Genomic DNA, 24928 nt, shown 5'->3' on the forward strand with positions numbered 1-24928 from the left:
CAGTGTTCCCCAAGCTTAGTATATGCAGATATTTTGAAGATAAAGACAAGGAAAAACAACAGAAGGCCTCTTCTAGCAGGAAGCTCAGATAGTACTTTTAGAAAACTGCCAGCACTAGATGTCAATCATGATCATAATGAGATAACCAATATTATCAAAAGAAACTGTACGTAGAAATGGAGCATTAACTGAGACAATGAATGAATTCTGAATAGCATGAAAATCAAATGGTTTGAGTATGATAAAGCCCTGGGATAGCTTCAGATCCTGAGGCTGGTCAAACTAGGTCCTTCCCTTGCTTCTCCACTGTCTGCAGTCAAAGCCAGGCAGTTGGAAGAAAATGTGTAGACGTTTAATGACATTTCCTCTTGAACTCTCGGGGCCTATTCCCAGTGTTCCTTGAGGAATATTCCTTCTAGGCTGGAATGCTCAGGCCTAGTATCTCTGCCTATCATCCTGGATAGAGGGACACTTATGGTTTGCTATGTTATATCTGTTAGCTACACAAAAGACTGAGAGTCACTCTCACATACCCAAGCTTTCTCTTATCTTGCCAGGCCACTCCAAATCTTTTACTCTTTCTTTCCATATTGTATTTTTCCAAACTTTGGAGCTCTGTTTTTATGGCTTGCCTCTGTCCCGCTCCAAGTTCCCCATGCACCTCAACACACTGTGTTGACAAGCTGGACACAGTATCCAGGAAAAGCCTGAGCGATTTCCATGGAATGGAAGGATTACCTCATTATTGCCCTTGTTATTACCCATAATGAAAACATTAGGAGGAAAAGGCTGCAGTGAATCACAGAGTAATCCGGATTAACTGTGCAGTGGTGAACTCACTTGTATTGATGAGAAACTGATTGGAGACTCCAGGATGATCGACATCATGGATGGCAGCTGCAAAAATGGCAGCCAGGATTTCCAGGTCTGTGAAGACAGCCTGTGGGTTCAAAGGAGCCCATTAACTCTGCATCCAACGCGCCTGTCTCACTCTTCAGTTTCATCTCGTTCAAGTACCACATTTTACTCGAGTTGGGAGAGGCACTGCTGAATTTTATGAGAGCTCAGGATGTTGACTGAATTAAGCACAAGTCTCTGTGTATCAACATAAACTCTCTGATGTGAGAAGGATGACGGCCAGAGCTCATCTCATATTGAGTCCATGGGCGGAGGGTTGGGTAAGTCATTCGCACAATGTTGATGGTGCGTGTGGATGACTGTAGTTGGTGGCTTGGATTTATGGCAGTCCATAAATGATGCTTATGGACTGCAGCCTGTGCCAGTCAAAGAAGCAAGGCATACTGCTTGGGGAACATGGCAGACAGTAACCTTCATACCCAGGCAGGCTAAGTAACTAGGGGTGGAATAGGCTAAACTCTAGCCTTGGGAGATAAATGATAAAATGTTTGCCAATGTTTATTTTATAGTGAGGTTACAGGCTGTCATATATTTAGTAATTTACCTGCATGCCCACTGCATGTTTATTGTAGGCTACAGTTGATAACATTTCTAACAAACAAAACCTAATGTCATACTGCTCCGCATGTTCACACTGTCATGAAGACCTCCCTCTCTGTCCTCTTCCTTCCCCAGGTACAGTGATTTCAATCTTGTTCTTGTTAGGCACACAATGCTGCTGGTTCTTGAGCCTCTTTGAAGATATAACTCTTCTGTTCATTCAAATATTAACTGTCTTTCTATCTCTTCCCCGAAAGAGCAACACTATGACATATCAAGCATTCTACACTCCCTTTTCTAAGTCTGTAACACTCAGCCAATTTAGAGCCAAACAATAGTGATGTATAACACTAGGTGAATAGTGCTACCTGACTTCATGAATGTAAATACTGATTTTTTTCCATTGGGGGGTTAAATACCCTTACCTCCATCTCACATTAGCAAGTCGTCTTAGATGGCTTGTCTCAGATTATAAGAATGTCAAGCAATCAGTTTAGTCTTTCTCTAACTCCCAAACTGGGTCTGCCAAGGTGGCTGGATAAGGCATGGCCAGTCTTTTCTGGCAGCAGACAGTACATTTTGGATGTACCTAGTTACTCACTATTGCCATCTGCCCAGAGGTGGCATGGCTGGGCATATTACTAATTATGGTAGCTCATGAGAAAGTTTGAATTACAAGGGAAAGAGTCATAGCCATCTCCACAGAGGTTTTAGAGAGCAGTTTTTCTTAACTTCTGTCTGCTTTTGATTTTCAGTTACTACTTTGAATTCCTAGGAAAATAAGTCTATAGATGTTTATCCCTAATAGAGACTATACAGAAGATTGCATGTAACATATACATTATATTCTCCTCAGGACCTGGAATGAGTACATATTGGGCAATTCAGATGATTCCGTACAGTATATATGTACTGTATGACAGATAGTAAAGAAGATGCCTTGAGATACAGTGTATCCCTTACTAGGAATATGATGAAAATAAATCATGGGTCTAATTCATTGTCTCATAATTAAATAACTTTCAGATGGCAAAGATGAAAAAAGGAACATTACACTGGTACTGGAAAATGAGGAAAGCACAAGTGTTATCTATTTTCCTAAAGCCACTCAAATTGCTGAATGCCATAGCTACCAAAGAAGTAGTTCAAGTACCCAGGGTCATTCAAGAGCATCATTTCTATAAAGGTATTGCGCATTTATGATACTTTTTAAAAACTAGGATGGGTGGGTATGCAAAACAGACCGTAACTACTCACATCCAGTGCCGGCGTAGAAAGGAGAACATGAGTTGACTGGGCCACGTCAGCAGCATGCAGGCTGTTGTGATACGCCACATCAGAATGGTAATGGTCTTCTAAAGTCATCATGTAGGTTACAAAGGTGTCAGATGAGATTTTAAACGTCTTCAGAAGGTCTCTTTCCTATGTAGGAAAATGGATTCAGGTATGAATAAGTGGATGTCCAAACCAGAGAAAAGGCTGTCATAAAAGTAACATGGAGTATAAAATATAAAGAGCTCTGTTCCAAGATAATCGGTGTTTGCTCCATCTGTCTCACCTGGAATATGGCATACATGATGCATGTAAGGGGCCGATTATGTGAGTACCCAGCCACATTGAAGATGTTAAGGCCCCATTTGTTCAGGTCTTCCAGCTCCTGCAAATCAAAATGAGAGACATTTAAGAATAAGTTTTTTTTTTTAATGGTGTAAAATATTTTATAAGATTTTATTTGGGAGACATTAGCTCCCAAGTCTTTCATGCATTTGTTTAGAGTTCTGTTTGTATAAGAATCTGAGAATGGTGGGCTGGCTGTATATCCTCTTCATGATAACTACAAGTTTCTACACATTGTTAAGAAACACCCAAGTATGTTTGCGTTTATAGCTTGAGTTGCTGACCTATACTTGACAACACCTCATCTTCACCTGATGCTACTTTCAAAGGCAGTCAAATGTACACAGGCTTCTGGTCCTTTTCCCTGTCTCTCCCTGGCTATGTCAGCAATAGCTGCTGGGGGAAACTCTCCAGCCTTTGCTCATTGTCCCTGAAGTCAAATCAAGGGGACTCAGCTGCCAGAGGAGTGAGTAGAACTCAATCCTAACTCAGTAGTAATAGGTTATGAAGACTGCCTGGTATGGGTAATAGCTTAGAGTTTATGGACCACCCACAGACATGGAAAAAACATCATTTAGACATTTGCTGTGGTTTTATTCCAAAAATTATCTGCTGAGGGGAGTAACTTATTTCAATTTGAATAACTGGCCAGAGGCTTGGCTCAATGTTTAATCAACTTTTCTCTGATGGCAGTTTTCAGAATACCTCATGGAAGAAGATTTCCTCCAGGGAAGCTCACTTCATCCTTTGACTAGGCTGCAAGAAACTTAGCAGCCAGTGTCTGTGCAGCCTCCTACAGGAGTAATGAACGTTTCCAGTCCCTTCCTCCACTACTGGGTTTGGGCTTTAGTGGTCAGCATTGTCACAGGCTCTTCATGTTATCCCTAGCTCTGCCTACCAGGGCAGACTTTCTCCCTGGTGCCCAGAATACCTTCCCTCTTTGTCCTCTGGGCTAATACAGCCCAGCCTGCCAGCTTTCTCTGCATCCTCCCCAGCAGGATGTTCTGTCCACAAAGAACTCTTCGTTACTGAGACTGAGCCTATATTCAGGACAAAGGAACAGTCTTTTTGTATAGAAGGACCTTGGATAGGTGCTCCAGCAGTTAACTGAGAGGCTACTTCAGCCTCTGCATCATAAAACTCAATGACAAAGAATATGTGATCCCTCTTCTTTTATAAATCTTGAATGGTGTGTGTGTGTGTCCATGTGTGCTCCTCTGTGTGTGTGTGTGTGTCCCTGGGTGTCCCTGTGTATGAGTGTATGCATATGTGTGAGTGTGTGTGTGCATGTATGAGAGTCTGTGCGTGTATGTGCATGTGTGTGTGTGTGCATGTGTGTGTGTGCATGTGTGTGTGAATGTGTGTGTGTGTGAGTATGTAGTGGAGAGCTACACACACATGTGCCCAGCTCATACTCACCTTGGCTAGATGATCCTCATTCTCCGTGTTGACTCCGAAGCGTGAGATGCTTGTGTTGTTCAGGCTTGAGCTGTGCATCAGTTTCTTCACTCCACTTATCTGGGTCATGAGCTGCTGCTTCTTCTTCTTCTCCCTGTCCTTCTGCGTGGGAGATGGGATTTCCACATCGTTCTGCTTGTCTGCAACAGAACAGTGAACATGCTCTTCAGCACATATGTGCCAGTGTGCATGCAATAGCCTTCAGAACAACTTGAACCCTTTGTAATGGGCTTGAAATTTCGTAAAGAACCCTTGTAGCATAGCCTTACTTGACCTGCAGATGGGCCTGTGAAGCAGGTGGGAGACACATGAGTTGTTCCATGGCCAAAGTAAACTGAGACCCAGAGGAGCAAGTAACATAAGTAAGAAGTGGCACAGGTCAGACCCAAACCCCATCTTCCTCTATGTTCAGTGTAACCAGAATTACAATCACAGTTTCAACATGGAGTACCAATATTTATATAGAAAGTTTTCGTTAAAGTGAGTGACATATTTTTGTGCATAAAATGTTCATTAGTGGACACAGTGGCATGGGTTTGTGGTCCTGTACTGGGGAGGCAGAGGCAGGAGAACAAGGGTTCACAGACTTACATAATGAATTTGAGGCTAGCCTAGGATACATGAGACTCAGCTTAAAACAAATAGCACCAAAAAATTCATTGTAAGACAGGCCCCATTTAACAAAAGCCCATTTTATTATATTTTTATTCCTTTTTATGTAAAAATGCATATGAATTTAATTAGGCTCAGTTTAAATAAGAATATATATGTTAGAAAAATAAATGGTTTCATAACCTTCAAATAATTCTTTTAAAGCTTTGGTTCATTATCATTTGAGGTTTTGGGGAAGGTTATAATTTGATTTTCTTCATGTTTTGTGCCTATTAATTTTCTAATAAATAATAAGGCCTCTTATTCATAATAGGCACTTTAGTTCCTAATATGTTTATTGTTATTAACTATTGATAATCTCAGTTAGTTTTCTTTTAAATTTACAAGGTAAAAACAGAGCTAGTATTAATATAAATGAATATCTAGATGCATGTAAAATCTCTCCTGTATATCACTATTACCTATTAACTATCAAAAACTATTTCCCTTTGCAGGGAATTCTGAGTGCTTGTGATGTCTTGCTACAGGGACACCTGTAGGGGCACAAAGGTAGTGATTGGTTCCATTGCTGACCCAATCCTTCCTCAGACTAAATGATACCCATAGCTGAAATAGTTAATGTGGCTCTCAGAAGTGTGCACATTTATCTTTGCTTGTCACAGTGAAAATCAGTACAGCAGCAGCCTCCCCATTTGAGAATGGCATGCGTCCAGGTGACATGCTGGGACAGGGCTGACTTGCTTTCAGACTCCTGCAGATGATGGCATACCCATGTGTCCTCCTGGGGGGACATCTGCCTGCTCACAAGCCCTGGAGACATTCTGTCAAAGCAAAGCAAGCACAGCAAGATAGGGCCAGATTCATGCTCAGCCTACCACCTGGCTGTTGGGGGAACCAGTACCCCTGAAAGGCCTTGAGGAGCTAGCTCACAAGTCTATAACTTTTGATTAGAGAATTTTAGTCACTTCAATTAATTTAGAGGTTTTGAAAGTATTTGATGTCAAATGGCACTGAGAAAATTAAAACAATCCACAAATGTATAGGCCACACCCAAATCTATCTGCTATCTATCTATCTATCTATCTAAATTCCCCTTGCTGTCTGGATGATCGGAACTAGATTTGGGAACAAATAACAATCCCACACTCATTTCTCAGATGAAGTCAGCAATTTGCCCAAACTCAAAGGATGACCTAGTTAACAGATATTTATTCTGCAATTACTTTGTACATAGCAATTTAATAGCCCAGAGCCCAGGCCTTAGGGTTCCTGTGAAAAATCTTTTTCCAGTCTCTGGTGTGGAAAGTATATGTTATTTTACTTTTGAAGCTCCCTTTTTTTTCTGTCACTCCATGGCTAATAACTACCACTTTCTGCTAGAATGAAAGCCTGTGCTTTCCCCAACTACCGATCTTCACATTTGGTATAAAACGTTGTTGGATTCCCCAGTGCCTCTGCAGATTTAAGCATCTCTGGTGGGACCAGCAGCTTTTCTGGTTTGGGTTAATTAAAGGTTCCCTGCTCCAGTCAGTAACTGAGCACAACAACTGTTGTGCCTGGAACACGGCAATGAAGAAGAGCATTATACACCGTGGGATCAGTGACATTCATGGGTGTTCCCCTGAGCAATCACTGGAAGCAAGGCTTCCCCGACTTGGAATTTCCTCTGGTAAGCAATTAGCCAGATTCCTATGAAAACAACCTGAATCACAGACTCAAAAAAAAAACCCTCAGTAGATTAGCATTTCTAGTTGTCAGAATAATAGTGAAGACACCGTGGGCTACTTCAAAGCAAGCATGTAAACAATCAAAATAGCACATATGAGAACTGGTCTTAATCAAACACTGTTAGTGGTACAATTTGAAGGGTTTTGCTTGCTAGATCCTGTGAGCATGACAATTCTAAGTCTCTATCCCTCAAACCTTCAACATTCTAGCTTTCGAGGTTGGATGCTGAGTACATTTAAAAAGAAAAATTTCTTTACCCGTAAAAATACCGACTAGCTTTCAATATAACAGGTTAAAAGCTTGTTTTATATTTGTGGTCTGCTCCTACAGCCTTTTTACTTCTCCTGAGACTAGGTACTCCAAAGTCCACTTTTCCCAGCAGCATGAAATCCACTATCATATAATAGCATCAGCAAGTGCCTTGGCTGGCCCATAGTTTATTGCCTGGTTTTCTGTATCCTACCTAAACATTGTCCTTTCAGATGGGAAAACCCACAAGTTTCACAGACGACTGGGTTAGAAGATACCCTTTCTTTCTCTCGGGCAGGTTTTAACACTCTCCCACTCTTGCTGAGATATTGTCTTCTCCCAGGTGTTCTGCAATGATTGTTATTTTCAGAACAAAGCCTTTTATATACCAAGAAATTATTAACCCTTCCTTTGTATTTCCAACCATCCTGATTTCTACCAAAAAAAAAAAAATTCCAAAATAGTATCCACATCACACCCTTAGAGGGGATTCTATTCCTTATGCTTTCATGAATTTCAATAAAGGATGGTATCTGGTATTTATTTCTAAAAGCCTTAAGAGTTAAGAGTTCTGGCTCAGAAAAAAATATTAGTCAAGTGACTTTAGATTGGTCATTCCTTCATTCTTCACAACTTCAGTTCTGTTTCCTGTATAATGAGGAAATTGTGTCATGAGGCCCTTAAAGTCCACTACAGATATGATAGTTTATGAGGAGGCCTCAAGGTCCTCCAGGGACAGCCCCTCTCCCCCAAGACAGGGTTAAGAGTCCCCTGCTCTGCATTTGTAGTTCAGAAGCAAGCTCTGATTGTCTATACAAATTGTAAGGCTGATGCGTATTACAGGGGGGTCAAGTGTGTCTCGGGGAAGCTGCTGAGTAACTGTGCCCGTGACAGACTCACAGAATGTCACAGTTGAAGGAGCTGAAGAGCTGCATCTCTCCCCAGGTTCCCATATTTCAAATGAAGCACTTGATACCTCTTGTGTGTCTGCATCTTTTTTTTTCCCTGTGTTTAAGAACCTTCCTCTTTGCCCACCTAGCCATGTACACATTCAAGGGCATATACACACGTCTATACACACACCACCTTTCTAATACTAACACTGAGGGAAGTTAGTGCTGATTTCATGCCTGTTGTCAGTATCAAGTGTCCTGAAAACAGTTCCCAGCTTAGGAAAAATAATTGCATGTTTCATGAACTGAGGTATGTATCTGAGACAGTGTGAGGAAGAGTCCTGTGTTCAGAGATAATGGGGAAAGCCAAGAGAAGAAAAGGACTGTGATTATGCCTTCTCTTTGTTTATATTCCAGCCACCACTGGACCACGACTATGTGTAAAAATTCCTCTCCTTTGTTCTCTGGGAAACATTGTTGCAACTGCAGCTGGGAACAGCAGGTGCTGGAGGACACCCACACATGGCAAGACGGGGTAGGATGGTCTCTGCCTGCTAATCTGCAGTTTGCTGATCTGCTGGAAGACGAGGGCTGCACAGTAAGGCTGTGCTGAGCATTACCGCATGGGTGGCTGCTGAGAAAGCCGGTTGATATCCTGTTAGGAGGAACTAACTGCTTTGGAGGAAAAGATAGATTTTTAAAACAGACCTGCAGACAGACTGCGCTCCATAAGACACCAAGGCAAATGCTCATTTACTAAGGGGCTGTGACAAAAAGAAAGCTGGGATGCTCAGCTGGAAGAATGGGTCACTTCCTTGGGGGAATCAAATAAGGAGCTGCGTAAGCGAGTATAGTTCAAAGCAGGAAGAATCCAAATGTCAGGGCTTCCCATGCATTTGGAGGTACAGATACACCAATTCTGCCGTCCTCATTAAAACAGGCAGAATAGGTTCATGATCCAAAAGTTCCCCTTAAGAAAATTTAAGAAATTCCCAAGAGTCAAACAAGACCCTGGGAGTAATTGAGGACCACCCCTGCAAACCTATGGCCAGTGCTTTGTGTTAAGTCCCATCCACATAACTGCAGAGAGCAGAGAAACATCAGGATGAGAAGACAATGGTACAGCTTAGAGAAGACAAGGCCTCTCAGACACCAGCCCTACCCCCTACACACATGCATTCATCTTTAAGAAAGAATCCACCAAAGCGACAGTCACATTATTTCCAGAATATGCTCTCCGGGACTCTGCATGTAGAGGTGGCATGACCCTTACAAAACACCTAAAAGCAAAGCCTTCTGTCTTAAAGCCCAGTTACTAGAAGTTTGTTTGTTTGTTTGTTTGTTTGTTTTTAAGAGATGCTAGTGTTGCTGGGTAAGGTAGCAGACCTTCAGATGCTCTGGAGGTCCCTGCAGCACCGGGGCAGTAATAAGAAACCATATAAATGCAAGCAGCCCACCCTAGCCTGAGATTTAGAGGATATTTTCATCTCAGAAATATTATCTTCTTGCTTATTGTTTTCCTATAGAGAATGGCTTTAGCTCATTTTTTTGGATGGATTTTTTTTTCTGCATTTAACCTCAGTCCAAATTCACAGGGATGCCCTTGGTAGGCTGTAAAAATTCACCCTGCAGAAGCTCAGTGGGTTTTCCTGTTACCATCTTACCTAAGAACGTGTTTGAAATGTACTCAGACACCTGGTTCCCTGATCTGCTCATCTCTGAGAGGTGTGTCAGCTCCCGGTTCAGCATCCTTTTGAACTGTTTATAAAGAAAAGAAAATGCATTAAGTGTCTGGGAAAGAGCAAATGATTGCTGGATTGCTGTACTTCCAGCTTCACTTTCTAGGAACCAAGAGACTGTATCATTAGCCAATTTCATCAGGTTAATGAGGGCTACAATAGAAATCACAATGTCCCCTCCATTTGAAAGCATCCCAATGTCACTGTAGGAAACAAAATAGTTGTTAAAATCTCTTAAAATTGTTTTCTGGTTGGTTTTGAAGTGGCAAACTCAGGAAAAGAAATTTTAATAAAGGCCAAAATAATGTCACTTGAATTAGGAAAACTGGGAATAAACCCAAAAATATAGTTTGAAGTGATAACGTATTCGGTGAAAACAGATTAAGTGAAAAGTTTAAGAAAAAAATGAAAAGAAGAGCAAAAAGCATTCTTTTAAAACAGAGTTGAGAAGAACCAGAATTGAGACACATTACAGTACATTAAAATACAAGGCAAGAAAACATGTCTTATTTCATTTTAAGAAGCACCTGTGGGCTAACCGTATATACAAATTACCGTCCACTCCATGAAATACAGACGGACATAAAACAATCACATTCTATCAGAGACACAGAACACAATCAGATTAACCCACCTTGATATAACCCCAAGAAACAGATAATAAATAGTTTGCCTCAGGCATTTTGGAAGCTCTTCTTGCCACAATCCACAAATCCCTTTGAAAGAATTCAGTTCTAAGAGAGCGGTCTCCCCCGGGATCAGGAAACCTCTGCAGTTCCAGTGGTTAAAGAACCAAAACTTAGAAAAGACAAAGCCTTCCAGATGGGTGGTACTTCCTAATCCAGAGCAAGCCCATCTTCATTCACACCCCAGCCTTGCAAGAAGCCTATGCGCTCGCTCCCTCCCTGCTTATTTCCAGGCAGAAGAGAGTAATGAAACCCGGAATTGTACGAAGGAGGAGCAAGAGCCTGTCCAAATGTATTCAGCTGGCCGGTTTGAAGCACTTCAGTTAGGAACAGTCCTGGTGCCCGGAGGGGTTTCCACCCTAGATTAGTCCAACTCTGCCAGGGAGCAGGGAATCTCTTTCCCCTCCGGAGCTGTCTGACTGGGAAACAGCCATCTTTTAAAAAGGAGAAGATTAAAATGGAGGAAGCCCCATGAATATTTAAGTAAACCTGAGGTCCTACCCTCCCCCGCCCCCCCCCCCCCCCTTCCAGCTAGGTGTTCTTTAACCCTCTCTTCCTCTGCAGACAGCCCTCTGCGGATGCAGCCTGACACAGCAGCACTCAGCTCATCTAATTGCTTCCAAGTGATGGTACATTTGATTAATTGACGCCGAGCTTTTTTTTTAATTTTTTTTTTTAATTGGGAAAGGTTAGAACTGTAGCTGTTTTCTGACTTGGCTTCCAGGGTAGGAGAATTTCTTTCCTACCAGCTTTTGGTACATTATTTGCCCACCAACTGGGTGGGATGCATTAGTGTCTTTTCCCGGTGGACTGAATGGGGATGGAATTAATTTATTTGGTTCAAAAAGTACTTCATATGCAGTGTGCAATTTTCTGCACTCAGTAAGTTCATTAATATGCTTATTACATCATATTCTGCAAATGGATTAAATTCATAACCTTTCCGTGTAGGGTCCGGAGTATGCTAGAAAATCTGAGATAGCATTTGCTGCATGAACACCGATTTATCTGGCGTTATGCTTATTTGATGTTTTACGGCTGTTACGTCTTATAATTCATGCTAGAATGTCTCAGAGTTCAATTATTTTAGTTTCATTTCAGCAACCCAGGACATGCTGAAAATGGCATTCTTTTCCTGGCTCCCCTGCCAGCCTCTTCTTGTCAGCATTACAGTGCAGGCAGTGGGATGCCTTGCCCTAGCTGACTTCATTTCTCCCCACCTCCCCTACATCCTATTTCCTAGCCTTCCTCGGAGTTCCTGTATTGCATGTTGAAGGCTCAGCAAAGCACCATGGCAACAGCCTGAACTTGTAATTGGCTCTCTTTCCTGTGAGGCAGTCCCTTTCCAAATGAGCATCCTGCCTCTGACAATAGCTTCACTTCAGGCATCTAAGACTCAGGTCAAACCATTGCTTCCCCAGAGAGATGCCTTTTGAGGTGAAACGAGGCCGAACCTGAGTCTCTGCCTGTTGGCTCACTGTACCTCCCACTGTCCTCAGAGACACAACCACTGTCTTTCTGGGTATTCCTGCTTGGGTATGTGTGTATGTTTTCAAGTGTAACCCGACATCTCTGGGTCAATCATTTCTGCTTTGTAGACTACATGTTGAACCTCAGTGCAATTTTTAACTCCAGGTGAATTGCATAAATTCCAAGTTATGTGTTAAGATATAACCCTGTCACTATGGCCTCTCCAAGCCATAAAACTAGCACTTACTGAAGACTGGGAAGTTAGGAAAGACAGCTTAATGAGTGCTGATTGGTCTGTTAGCCTTTAGCAAAGTAACAAACTTTAAACTGCAGTAAACATATCTTACATAAAAGCTTAGAGACTAATGATCTCATATCTAGTCCCCCACCCCACCCCCTGCACAAAATTTAGCCAAATATAATAGATATAATAGCCAGGCATTTTGGTTTCTTTGATATTTCTGAAATACTTGCAAACATTTTGGAGTCCACTAGGACTGTCCTACCTCAATCAAACCATTCTGTCATGTTTTCAACAAACACCAATGGGACACCTCAAATGGCCATGCAAAGCAGTTGGGGAAAAAGCAAGCAAAAGAGCAAACAAAAGTTCTCTTAGGGTTTTAATCAACTTTCATTGTAGAAGAAGAGTCAGACCTACTAGGATCCATCCACTAATCCTCATTTAACAGTCTGAAGAGGGGAAGGAGGACTATTTAGTGGTTTGGTTGGCTGCTCTGTTCAGGAGACGAGAACAGGCCAAAAATGAATCATATATGGCAAGATACTTTGTTCCCCCTCTGTCCTCCATATAACTTTTCTTTGTCTTAGAAACCTGTTGGGATTCGCGGTTCATCAGTCTGTGTGGTAGAGGATGGTGGTTTTTAGCCATGGGGCCAAGTAAACTACACACCTTCTGTATCTTTACAGAAGGGGTCAGTGTACTCATGCAAGTAAACAGAGGAATACCATCTCCCTTATATCCACGCCTAAATGAATTCTGCTGGGATCCTATTACTAAGGGCAGGCCAATGCATACCAAAAACAAAGTTTTCCAAAGTCATCCTAAGGTAACCATAAAATACACATGGCGAAGTATACAAATGGAGGTCATCCAGGATCAGAAACCAATCTAGACCTTCTAAATGTTGCTTAGCAACCACCACTGGTTTTCCTCAGCAAGGGAGGGCCCCACCACACTGACTAAGGCAATCATTGCTCTCATTAAAAAAAAAATATGAAGGGCCCACTTGTTTGGGGGCTCTGAAAGACTAAGAAAGGCAGATGTGGCCTTCTAACAAGACAAAGTCTGATTAGTAAAGGTAGAGCTAGCCCTGGTGCCTGGACTAGCCAAGGACTGGAATTGATATGTTAAGGTGCCAGCTGATGGACAGTTGAGGAACTCAGGATAGATGGGTTTTCAGAATCTGAATCTGGCAAGTTATAGGTAGCCACGACACAGCAATCAAGCCTCAACATGAATTATCAGTCTTTAGAGCTGGCCTTGGCACATCACCCCATCTTTCTTCTCTGAAACAGGACTGAGACATAGGACTTCTAACCCACCTCTCTGCCCCAACCTCTCAAGATTGTGTGGTAGATTCTCACAGTATTTACTAGCAACTAGCTCCTCTCGGAGAATAAAACTCTTTCTGTACTGCTGAGGTAAGCAGAGAGGGACTGGAGATGCCTCTGTGTGCAAGAATAAACCACTGGCTAAGGAGACACATATTAGTCGGAACTCAGACCTCCACAGCCTGAGACACTTGGAGCCTTCCTGTGGACACAGTTAGTTGTCTCAATATGAAGGTAAAATGGATCCAGAGTGAAACTATGGCCCAAGGACTTGCTGGGCTGGAAGGGAATGGATTTATTTACTGCATCAAATGCAGTGGAGAATCCACAAATTGGAAGGGGCTGTTTCAAAGATAAATGAGTTCCCGTGTCTCCTGTACACATATCCTATTTTTCTTTAATAATCTGTCCTCACAAGAAAGCCCTGTTAGAGTCTACCTAGAAATAATGTCCCCAGAGGAAATGGCCAAATTCCCTTTTCAACACAGACAAACAAAGTTTGTGAATGAACCCTTAGAACACACACTTCCCCACACCTCCCTAGAGCTGGGTCTGTCCAACACTGATCTACCAGCACTACTGAGAAATGACATTTCGGTTCTAGAAAGGGAAGAGTTATTACTTTAAAATGAATGAGTACTACTTTTCTAGAATATTCTTTCTTTTTAAAAAAAATCATCTGTGTTTTTTTTTTTAATTTAATTTTTTTTTTGTTCCCAGTATTACTAATGATAAGTAAGGCAATGTATGGTGTTGTTTACTGTGCACCCAAAACTTAACACAGACTTCTTTCAATAGTGAGAGGCTACTTAGCAAATACTTGAAATTAAATTTTGTCAGAGAAGTTCAATTTTTCTTCCAGTTTCTGAGCCACTCTTTCTAAAGTGACGAGGACATGTCCTCACTCTCTCTATTCTTTCTCAGAAGATGAGCTTAAGGTTTGTGCAAAGATCTCCAGGCACTGCCCTGAGCTCTTTGTGACTTCACATAGAAGGGTGAACTGGAAGGCTTTTCTTGGTAGCATTATGTTTCTCAGGAAGAAAAAAAAAAGCCAGAAGGCAGCTGGCACAAGGACTAACATCATGCTTGTGAAAAAGTTACTTTTATACGGATCTGAATTTGCTAGCAGTGATTCTATATGATTAAAAATATCATTAAAATCATTACAAGTTTTTTAATTGAAAAGTTTTCAATTGAAAAGATACTTTTTTCTCAATGATAACCTGGTGAAATCAGTGAGAGAAAATTTTAAGGGGGGGGGGAGCGAGGGGGGGGAGGTGCCAAAGAGGAAGACAGCCCTAGTCATTGCTCCTGTGGGTGGCCATCTACGTAGGAGCCCAGCTGTGAGACAGGCGCCGTATTGTGTAGGATTTTCCTGTTTTTGCAGTTTGAAACAACTGCCGAACTCATTAAAGTCACAATGACTTTTGGGGACTGACTTTTGACTCATATTTTATACTCTTGTTAGTCATAATGTTATAAGAATTCCCAAGAATCAGGAAAGCAGAGGGGCTGAAAATCCCTCTTGAGATCATGTCTGAGACGCTCAGGGTGACAGAGAGGGAGAGACAGTGACACAGGGTGACACAGGTTAGTGAGAGAGGACTACGAGCAATATGTGACCTCAGATAAAATGAACTGACTTCTTGGGTCTCTGTTTCTTTAGTTGAGTGAGATGGTTAATTTTAAAGTCCCTAATTTTTTTTTATTTTTATTTTTTAATCTGAATTTAAAATAAAACAGGAGGAAAGTCTGGAGCAAGGATATAGTGTAGTTCTTTAAAAATCCTTTTGTGAAACTCACAATTTCCACTGTTCTTAATAGCTCGGGCACTGTGCTGCTTCCCATTCCTTTAAAACACTGAGCCCTGTTTCTTTAACGACATGTTTGTCTTATTTGAAAGGCAAGTGGAATAGCACTGGGTGAATTAATAACTGAGTGGAAGAAGGATCCCATGGCCAGGCCCCCTTTGCCAGAGTAGCTGAGCCAGAGAGCACAGTCCGGAGGGGGTGGGGTGGGGAGAGCGGGGGAGTGTTGTGCCTGCCAACAGGTTCTACTGGGAGTAAATTCTGGCCTGGGGGGGCACAAGGTTAGGTAATATTCATCACTCCAGGGCCACACTAGAGAGACTCTCTTCTGCAATGGCTTGAGGATGGAGTCATTTTTCTTCCTACATGCCCAGGGACACAGTGATATGAGGTAGCAAGTGTGAATCTTGTCATCACAATTTTGCAACAAAGTGCTGTCATTTCTGATGAACAAAGCCAGTTCTATTCACCAGGCGGATGATGAGTGTTTGCTCAAGTGACATATGAAAGGCCAAGTAGGGACAACACATGAGTGCATGCATACAGAGAGGTGGAAAGGGGAAGGGGAGGAGTGCAGGATCCAGCTGTTTTGCACAGTGACACTGGGCTTTATGTAGCTCTCCAAATCCTTAGGTGTTCCTCCATACTTAGTCCCTTCACTCTCCAAGGATTTTTCTTTTTACAGTTTCTGAAATCTTTTTGAGAGAAAATATGACACACATTATTTGAATGCTGAGAAGTGACCCTTCCTAACCTTGCTGTAATTCCCATAAGAACCTTTACAGAAACTTCTCATGACCCACATTTCCTTCCAAATTGCTACAGTGACATGATTAAATAGACAAAAAGAAAATACTGCAAATATTTCTCAGAGCTAACACAGTCACGGCATTTTATACAATATACTATTTCTAAATTATATAATGTTTATTATATTACATGATGCGTTATATATATTTATGCTTCTGCAACAAAGAATTGCTAGGTTTGATGGATTAAAAAATAAAGATTTTTTTTAAAACATAAAACTCTTTTAAGTATATGTATAGTTCAGATATTACATATCCAAATATCTCACAAGAAGATTCAAAGTTATACATTTGTTTTCAGGATGAAAACCTATGCAAGCTTTTAGCTAATTAAAAATATCCAAATCTTAGATCTTAGATAAAGATCTTTCCGTCTTTTGAGAAGTGAAAGACGACTCACTATACTAACCACCCTTGGCACATTTACGCTCTGCCTTCCTGCTTTTAGTCGGTAAGGATATTTTGCAATATTTTGAGTGCTGATCTAACAGTGAAATCCAGCTAACCTCCTTAATCAACAGATGACCAAAATCATTGCAGCAAGTGAAAAAAAAAAGAATTAAGGAATCAAAGTTTAGTACTGCTACTCTTTTATGCCCCCCCAAAGTTTCAAGATTTTCATATGATTTGAAAGTGGGTGACTAAAAACCTTTTTAAAAATGTTTCTCAGGTAGAAACCCTACATCTTATAATATATTTTTTTAAAAAAAATAGAAACATTGAATCAGATGCATGGATCATTCAGTCTTGAATCCTCTCTAGTGGAAAACAAAATCAATGGTTGGCGACCTCCAGGTCCCTGGAGACAACTACACAGAACAAGGGGGGCATCACCGAAACATTCTTAGTGCATAAATAGGAGTCATGGCAGACATCTGACCACTGAACTACATCTGAAGACCCCGGATTTTTAGATAGGGTTTTGCAATGTTGCCTAGGAAGTTCTCGCCTCTACCTCATAAATTCAAGGCTTGTGTGTACTGCCACACCCAACTGTACCTTTCCTTTTAAGAATGGATTCCCACTTTCAGACTTCAAAATTGCTTTAGTTATTGTAAATCCCCCTTTCTTAAAATGTCTACTATTTCTGTGGCTATGCAAATCTGCCATAACTTATTTTTGAGATTACTCCTCAACTTTCCTAGAGTCTATAATGTATTTGACATTAGTTATATTGTTTTCAGCTAGTGTTTCTTCTACAGTCCCTGATCCATGAGACATGGGAGGTTTCAAAGCTGCTTTAAGAATCATTTCTTCTGAATTAACGTTTCTCAGGACTATGACAGCCCAACAGTCTGTCACGTTTCAAGGTCAACTCTGGGGCCTACCAAGGAATTCGAAACCCTGAGCTACACAGGTCTGTCCTTTTCTCTCCTGGAAGCATGTATCTTGACCCTTTTAGTATTTTTACATGCCTCATGTTGGACTATAGACATTCGAATTGAGGAAAATCTGCCACGAATTGAAGGCTTGGACCTATTTGTAAACTCTAAAGGATGAAAACACACGTCTTGGATAATTTGTATCCCATTAGAAGAGATAGCTATATCCTGTATATTGTTCTGGTGTAGCTGCAATACTTTAGGCCAGATGGATGCACACTTTCACCACAATGTATTCCTAAGATGTACAGCTCTGTTGGGATAGAGACAATTTCAGAGATAGACATCTAACTTTTACATGAAAAAGAGGGAATATTCATTTTAGGCTGCCCTGCTAGTGGACTTCAATAGCACCAAGGAAGCCCAACCAGAGAAGTTAGCCTCTATAACACATGATACAGAGACAGCTGAGTGTTCTCTCAAATCTAGAAATAAACACTTAGTCTAGGAAACTATGCAAGTTATTGACTCCGAGAGTGACCAAGGACGTCCACCTTTAAAGTGGGACGACTAGGAAGGACATATGTATGTGACCTAGTGAGCGCTCTAAGCCGTGGAATTCATGCTTGAAGCTAGGTTTTATTTCTGATTTTAATCTCAGGCTTTGGGTTCACAGCTTCATGGAAGTTTCTTGTGGCTCTTTAGCAACAAATCTCTTTTTGTTATTGAGAGTAGCTTGCATAACTAACTGCAAAATTCCCACAATATGCGTGATGCAGCACCATGTCATGCAGGTCACATGACACACGAGCTACTCATACAGGTGCAGGCTTGCTCATTGCCATTTAGAAAATTTATCAGCCTAAGGAGTGTAAACCAGAATTGCCAGAAAGATAAATGAAGCATGAATTTTCCTATTTATTAAGAAAACCATAATTAGAAATGGGCTTATATTGAGGCTACAGCATTAAAAAAAAATCTGTTTGGAAAAGTCAGGATTTTAGTAAGAGTATGGATTGATGCTTCTTTAATTTAGGCAATATCTTCTAATTAGGAGACTTCAGACTTCTCCAGGTATTGACCAAAGCTTGGCATAACCACAGACAGCCTGTCTGACATAAGAATATCTGTGTTGTGTATATATTTGCTCAGATTTGTAGAGCTTAAGTCAATCTAGTTACATATGAATTAATTGAATATGCTACTGGAGTGAGAATATACTACTGGCATCAACAAAATGCCAGCTTGAAGATTACAGTCCAATAATGGCAAAGCAGTCTGGTGCCATGCAACAGACAGACAGTGCTGATTGACACACCACTGCCCCAGATACAAGGAGTGTGAAACAGCAGCCATTGAGAGGTTCTGAAGGCTTAGATCCATGTCCAGATGGGTGCAGTCCATTTGAGAGAATGGCAAACCAAAGAGTGTCAGACTGACCAGCCAGCTTCCAAATCACCCACAGCAAGCTGCCCCATTTCTGCTTACAGGGAAGGTACATTTACACATCCCCCCACACAACATCTCACATTTACTGCTGCACTGTGGCACCCGAGTTCTGAGCGTCTATCTAAGCCTTAAGAGAAAAAATGGGCTTTGGAAACCTAAGCTTCCCTGTAGCTGGTGTTCCTTGAGAGTTTTCTGGGCATCGTAGTTCTGGGTCATGAGATCAGATGTGAAAAGCATGGAAGAAAAGAGCGAAGCCTGTTTCCTGAGTTACTCCTATCAAATGTTTACATGGGAAGGACTCAGGCTTTATTCATTCTAACCAAATACATTTACCATACTGAAAAAAAAAAAAAAGATGATCTATTTCTCCCCAGGGGTTCATACTCTTTGGCTAGGTTGTTCTATTTCAGCATCTTGGTTTTCTGTGTTGGGGGCTTTCAGTGGGCTGGGGAGATGGCTCAGTGTGTAGACTGCTTTCTGTCCAAACCTGAGGACCTGACTTTGGATTCCTTGCAGAAAGGCCAGGTGTGGCAGTGCAAGTGTAGCTCTAGTGTGGGTTGAGGGGAAAGGTGTAGGGTGAACCTTGGGATTTATTGGCTTGCCACTTTGGCTCAATGACAGACCGTGTGTGTGTGTGTGTGTGTGTGTGTGTGTGTGTGTGTTTAAAAAAAAAACAAAAGTAAAAAACATACAGTGTAAACAATGAAGGAAGACATTTGGTATTGACCTCCAGACTCCACGTGCACACTCACTCACGTGCACACCCAGATATACCAAGGTACACAGACCGTACACACCCTCTGGAACTTTCCTTGAAAGCAACATATGGCCTTTTCAGTTTGAAATTTTACTCTGTCAGCCATATTACATACCACTAGACAATACACCTATCCAGATTTTAATTATATAAAAAGTATTTTAATCATATAAAATATTACAAAAATATCTTTAACGAGTTAAAAAAAACTCCACAAATTCTCAGAAATCAAATGAGTCTGATTATTAAACATTTAAAATATAATACTGGTAGCCCTTGTTGAAACAGTCTCAAGGACACAACCATGTAACGCTAAGAAAGAGGCAACTAAGCTTTGTGCATCCAGATCCTGAGTGTTAAAACACAGCAGGAAAAAAGTCAGTGGTGCACAATCTGTCAAGAACACAAATAATGTACTTGCCTGACCAAGAAAAATATAGCCAGTGCATCTGTCACCATGGCTGTATCTCAATCATCTGGGTCACCATGGAACCAATAACAGTCATCACAGTGGGCAGAGGAAGGCCTTGTAGCTGGCAGGGTAGAGGGTTCTTGTGTGGTGTGTCAGGCCTGTTAAGTTGCAGACTACAAGTTAACCAAGTTCTCCAGAGGAGAGGTTTACACTTCAGAACTATCACAAGGTTCCTAGCTGCACAGAGTCAAGTGGACATGTGAAACTACACTGCAAATATATCAAATCCCAGGTCTAACTGTGATGTTAACGGACAGGATGGTAAGAGGCTGGTCTGCAGAAATACAGGCAAGACTGTCCATAGCAGGAGAGGTTCATATCACAGGGCCTGACTGTGTGAGACCGGAAGGGGGGCGTCTTCTGGGTAATGAAATGACAGAGAGGCTTACAGAAATGTGTTTACTCATCCGCAAGTGATAAAGCCCTGCTGCTCTCAAGCCACAGTTTTAACAAATGCTCTGATGTTAAGGGTAAAAAGGAAGTTTGAAAGCCACCCTGTTGACCAAGTTAGTAAAACTTTAGTGGGCCCTTTGTAATTTGTCTCCATTTTTCTCCTATGCTAAAATGAATATTTGGGTCTTTTATCAAACTTCCTTCCAGTGTAATCTCCTTTTATATATTTTAGCTTTCAGTTCAAGTCTTCCTCTTTTTTCCCAGCAGTCTAAATATCAAATATTTTTATTCACTTGAGGCTTTGTAATTTTTCTTTTCATTTCTTACATATTATATACTAAAGAGTTTCACCTTACTCTGCCCCATTATATAGTGTAAATAATGGCTGGCAATGGGTAGATATCAAAAGAGTGGAAGGTAGCACGCTAGGAATCTTTTAACCATGGGATACCTCTCCTTAATAAACATTATACCAACACAATTAGTTCTCCCAGTCACTGTATTTTCCCCAACTACTTTTTTATTCTAAAAAGTTTGAATAGTAAGTAACAATTGCTTATTTATGTCTCTCACAAAACATTTAAAGTATTTACCTCAGGATTCTAAATTTTAATAAGTAATGAACCCATCTTGAGCCACAGTGGACAGTTTACAACAAAAATAAGCCTATATTCTCTGAGTGACAGTGAGCTGACTCAAAATGCTTACAAGCCCTGGCATTGTTTATCTGTGAGTAGCTTCCAAAAGAGTTGAACTAACGCTACTGTGGTTTAGGCAATAGGACTCAAGAATGGGCACCTCAGTTAAGCCTGGAAAGCTTCACATTGAGACATTCACTGGAAAGAGACATTGCGGGGGCCAGAAGAGGTTAACCTGGGATTCACACCTTGATCTCAATTTGCTGGGCTAGTCACTCTGCTAAGTGGCTGGAAGAATCCACAACCTGGTGACTATTTCACCAGTATGTAAACTCTCTAATTTGCCATCTTCAGTTCTCAACAGAGGAAAGGAAGAAAATAAGGAGGATTACTGTAGGATTTGAAATGAGACCTCTATCTTAGTACTGTAATCTTCCCATGATCCCCTGACTCTGGAGAAGTCATGCCACAATAAAACTACTTTTCAGTGAGATTATACCTTGTATTTTTAATTTTTTTATTATATTAGATATTTATTCTTCCCTTTATATTGATAAGAAAATAGGCCTATATTATAAAATGTCTCCTCATTTGTAAAATGACTTCAAATAAATAGTATTTAATTAAATTATTCGTCACAAGGGTCTGCACATTCAGAGTGCAATAAACTAGCCTCCTTCATCCTGAGATCACCAGAATGACCATGGCATCTCTCCTGTCAGGGAAATATATAAATAGGACTTTTAAAGTTCCCGTCTGGACTGAAAATTGCAGGATTGTGCCTAGTATGCCTGTGTGAAACTATAACTGGAAATTATCTATCAAATGTCACCATCTATAATGACCAAGGACACTAGTTGTCAGGTCAACACTTAGTTGACTTGCTCTTCTGTATAGCACAGCTAATCTAATTCAATTGGAAAGATGGTTTTACTTAGTGATTAATTTTGTTGTTGTTGTCATTAAGGTATTAGATGCTAATACTTCGTGTCTGAGATCTTTTTAAAAAATATTGGCTTGACCTTCTTTTAAGACCTTCTAGGTAATGGTACTCTGATTTTATCTTTGCTATGGTTATAGTAGAATACAGTATACTACAAGCAAAGAAAGGGCAATGTGGTCTTGTAAACAAAATTTAAATTTACTATGTTTTAAATGAAAAAATTAGAAGACTATAATGAATCCACCCTGAAGGTGAGTTTTACCTTAATAAACTTTCTACACTTCAATCTGGGAGGGCTTGAGGCTACCATCGCCCTCAGTCCTAATGCTGGGGAGGGCACATTGTGATTGCTGAGCAGACAGGCATGGCTTCTGGCTTTAAACACTATTCCCTACTCTGTAAAGAAGAGAAGATTATCTGTGCTCTCCAAAAAACCGGGAACGCAGGAGCAGAAGATCCACCATCTTCTTCACTTTTAAGGGACTTATCAGTCCTTTCTTTGTGGAGCATTTGGATACTTTGAAGTAAATCAAACAAAGAAAGCTACAGCCCAATCTCCTAAAGACTAAATGGTTTGGCAGCAGCTGAGGGAAACATCACATGCCAGGGGGCAAGACAGAAAGAGGCCGGTGGGTCCCGAAAAGAGCTAAGGCGAGTCTGTACAGGACAGCACAGTGAGAATTGGCATGGTGCACCCTGGCGTCTTCTGGTAGGGTATTTTGGTTTTCATAATAGTGAGTGATCCTTACCCGCTGAACCCATTTCACTAGAAGTTAAATATTTTGGAAGAATTGTGTAAGAACGAGTCTCACCCCTGGCTTTACTTCCATAGATAACAATGGCGAGGAACTTGGTGTGGCGGGGAGTTTGGGAGTTATTCTCAAAGATCAAACATGCAAAGGCAGGGAAGTATAAAACGTGGAAATGAAATGCTAAGTCCATTAACTTGCTGCAATGCAATATTTCGAAGCTGCTATTTTAGGTTTACAGTTGACTCCCCGGCTATAGTGTTCTGTCACTGGCCAGAGTGACAGGGTGGGGAAGTTCTGTTTGAGATATTTGCTCACTTATGGAACTTGCAAGTGAGTTAACCAAAAGCCTGGCTGAACTGGATCAGAATTCAGTAAAGGAACTGGCTTCAATATACACAAACTGATGTAGAAATATTTAGATTAAGCAAGATACTATGAATCATATTTATTACAAAGTATAGCCCTCCAACTCTTTCCTGTGCCACACTTCTGTAAGAGTAGCATTTCAAATACTGAATCACACGCAAGAGTACAACTATATTCTGTTACAGAAAGAATGATTTTAAAAACAGTAAATAAAGACTGATGGGCTAAATATTCTCTTTCATCTCTGAAAGCAATGACCTAAGAAAACCCTCACCAACTGGGAGTTCCTCAGCCCAGGTAGCTCTGTAAGGAGTATGAATGTTCTAGTTTACGGTCGGTCTGCATGCATTTGGAAGGACATCCTTCTAGATGACAGTAAAATCAAAATCTTTCATGCGGGGGATGGAGGGAGGAGGTGGCTAGTCGGTGTAAAAAGGAATTTGGAAGTGGACCACAGCTTCCAAGAAATGTTTACTGTTTTATCTTAAGCAAAATTAGGGAAAACAAAGAGAACTGCAGTTTTGCACACTAATCCACAAAATGTAAAGGATGAGTCTGACATTGACAGACATATCTGACAATTCCATTTTCATGAGTGGTCATCCACTCCTCTCTAGAACTATCACAGTTTTCCCCCTTACCTGTGTTAGGAGGACTACTTTCCAGCCAAGCAGAGTCTGAAATTAATGGCTAGGCTACAAGAACAATGTAACTGCACACTAGAAATCTGAACCAAACCAAACCAAACAGGGTAAGACCTCCAACCAAACACTACCAAGTTCACGGTGAAGGATCACTAAGCACTCTACACTTCCCTTCCATTCATTTGTCTCCTTGGGATCCTGACCAGGATCTCTGATGCTCTCCCAACCCCATCAAGTCTAAAACTTCATGTGTGTTAGCCAAGCATACTACCACTGGGCCATATCCTCAGCACCAGGAATTAAAACCTCGTGTGTGTGTGTGTGTGTGTGTGTGTGCGCACGCATATGCACATTTGTGTTATAATTAGGGTTGGATCTCAAAGCCCCCTGAATGGTTACAAGCACTCTACTAATGAGCCACATTTCCAGGCATGGTGATTTTATTCATGCTTATCAAGTTATCTCAGCTAAATCCCACTTTAACCACCCATAGACAGTGCCTATCTCAAAGAGTCTGTATATTCACAGACGAATGTGGGTAAAGGAGTTAGCCAAGTATCTGCATGCGGCCATCCACCCCTGTGAGACATGGGCTGTCTACCAACAAAAATTCGAGACCTGAAGTAAACCGCAAAAATAATCTATTCCAACTACTTTGTTTTATAATAAGGAAATAAAAAGATTTTTAAAAAATTATTGAATTGCTCTGGAAAATATCCCCAGTAAAGGTAGAGCTAGAATTTAAACTCGTGGCTTATACTCAGATTTTCTCACTTTAGGTTGAGCTAGCAAAGAGAGAAAACTGGGTCAAGGAATGCACACCTCCCCTCCTGCTGGTCAGAACCAATGTTCGCTTTATTCTTTAGAGCAAGATCATCCCCAACATCTGTCAGGGTGCATTCTACAAGCCTAAATGCTTAAGAATGTAACTTAAGCTCTCTCCTAAACTGCTAACTTCACAGATAGTCTAGGAGGTCAACTAGAGCTTAGCCTCCATTAACTTGGACTATATCCCACTCTCTCTCTCTGTTCCACCACTCAGGACCTCCCAGGTAAGCTCGTGTGAGCCTCTGCCACAGCCTATATACCC

At 41.1% G+C, this 24928-nt stretch overlaps 1 protein-coding gene across 10 annotated transcripts in view; it reads right to left on the reverse strand.

Annotated features, from left to right (window-relative positions):
* The window catches only part of Pde4b (phosphodiesterase 4B), a 553986-nt gene that overhangs the window by 7047 nt on the left and 522011 nt on the right, over positions 1 to 24928 (reverse strand). For 9 of the 10 annotated variants that reach the window (XM_021159265.3, XM_029475816.2, XM_085839158.1 and 6 more), the window contains 5 exons: positions 9680 to 9773; positions 4495 to 4673; positions 3017 to 3115; positions 2716 to 2880; positions 841 to 940 (listed from right to left, as the gene is read on the reverse strand). In XM_021159265.3, the coding sequence (XP_021014924.1) occupies positions 841 to 940; positions 2716 to 2880; positions 3017 to 3115; positions 4495 to 4673; positions 9680 to 9773 (637 nt within the window). Of the gene's footprint in view, positions 1 to 840; positions 941 to 2715; positions 2881 to 3016; positions 3116 to 4494; positions 4674 to 9679; positions 9774 to 10388; positions 10890 to 24928 lie in introns of those variants that run through there. The other variant, XM_021159267.3, reaches the window with a different exon arrangement.

This window comes from Mus caroli, unplaced genomic scaffold (assembly GCF_978045245.1).
Source record: "Mus caroli unplaced genomic scaffold, Mus_caroli_1 scaffold_6, whole genome shotgun sequence".
NCBI lineage: Eukaryota > Metazoa > Chordata > Mammalia > Rodentia > Muridae > Mus > Mus caroli.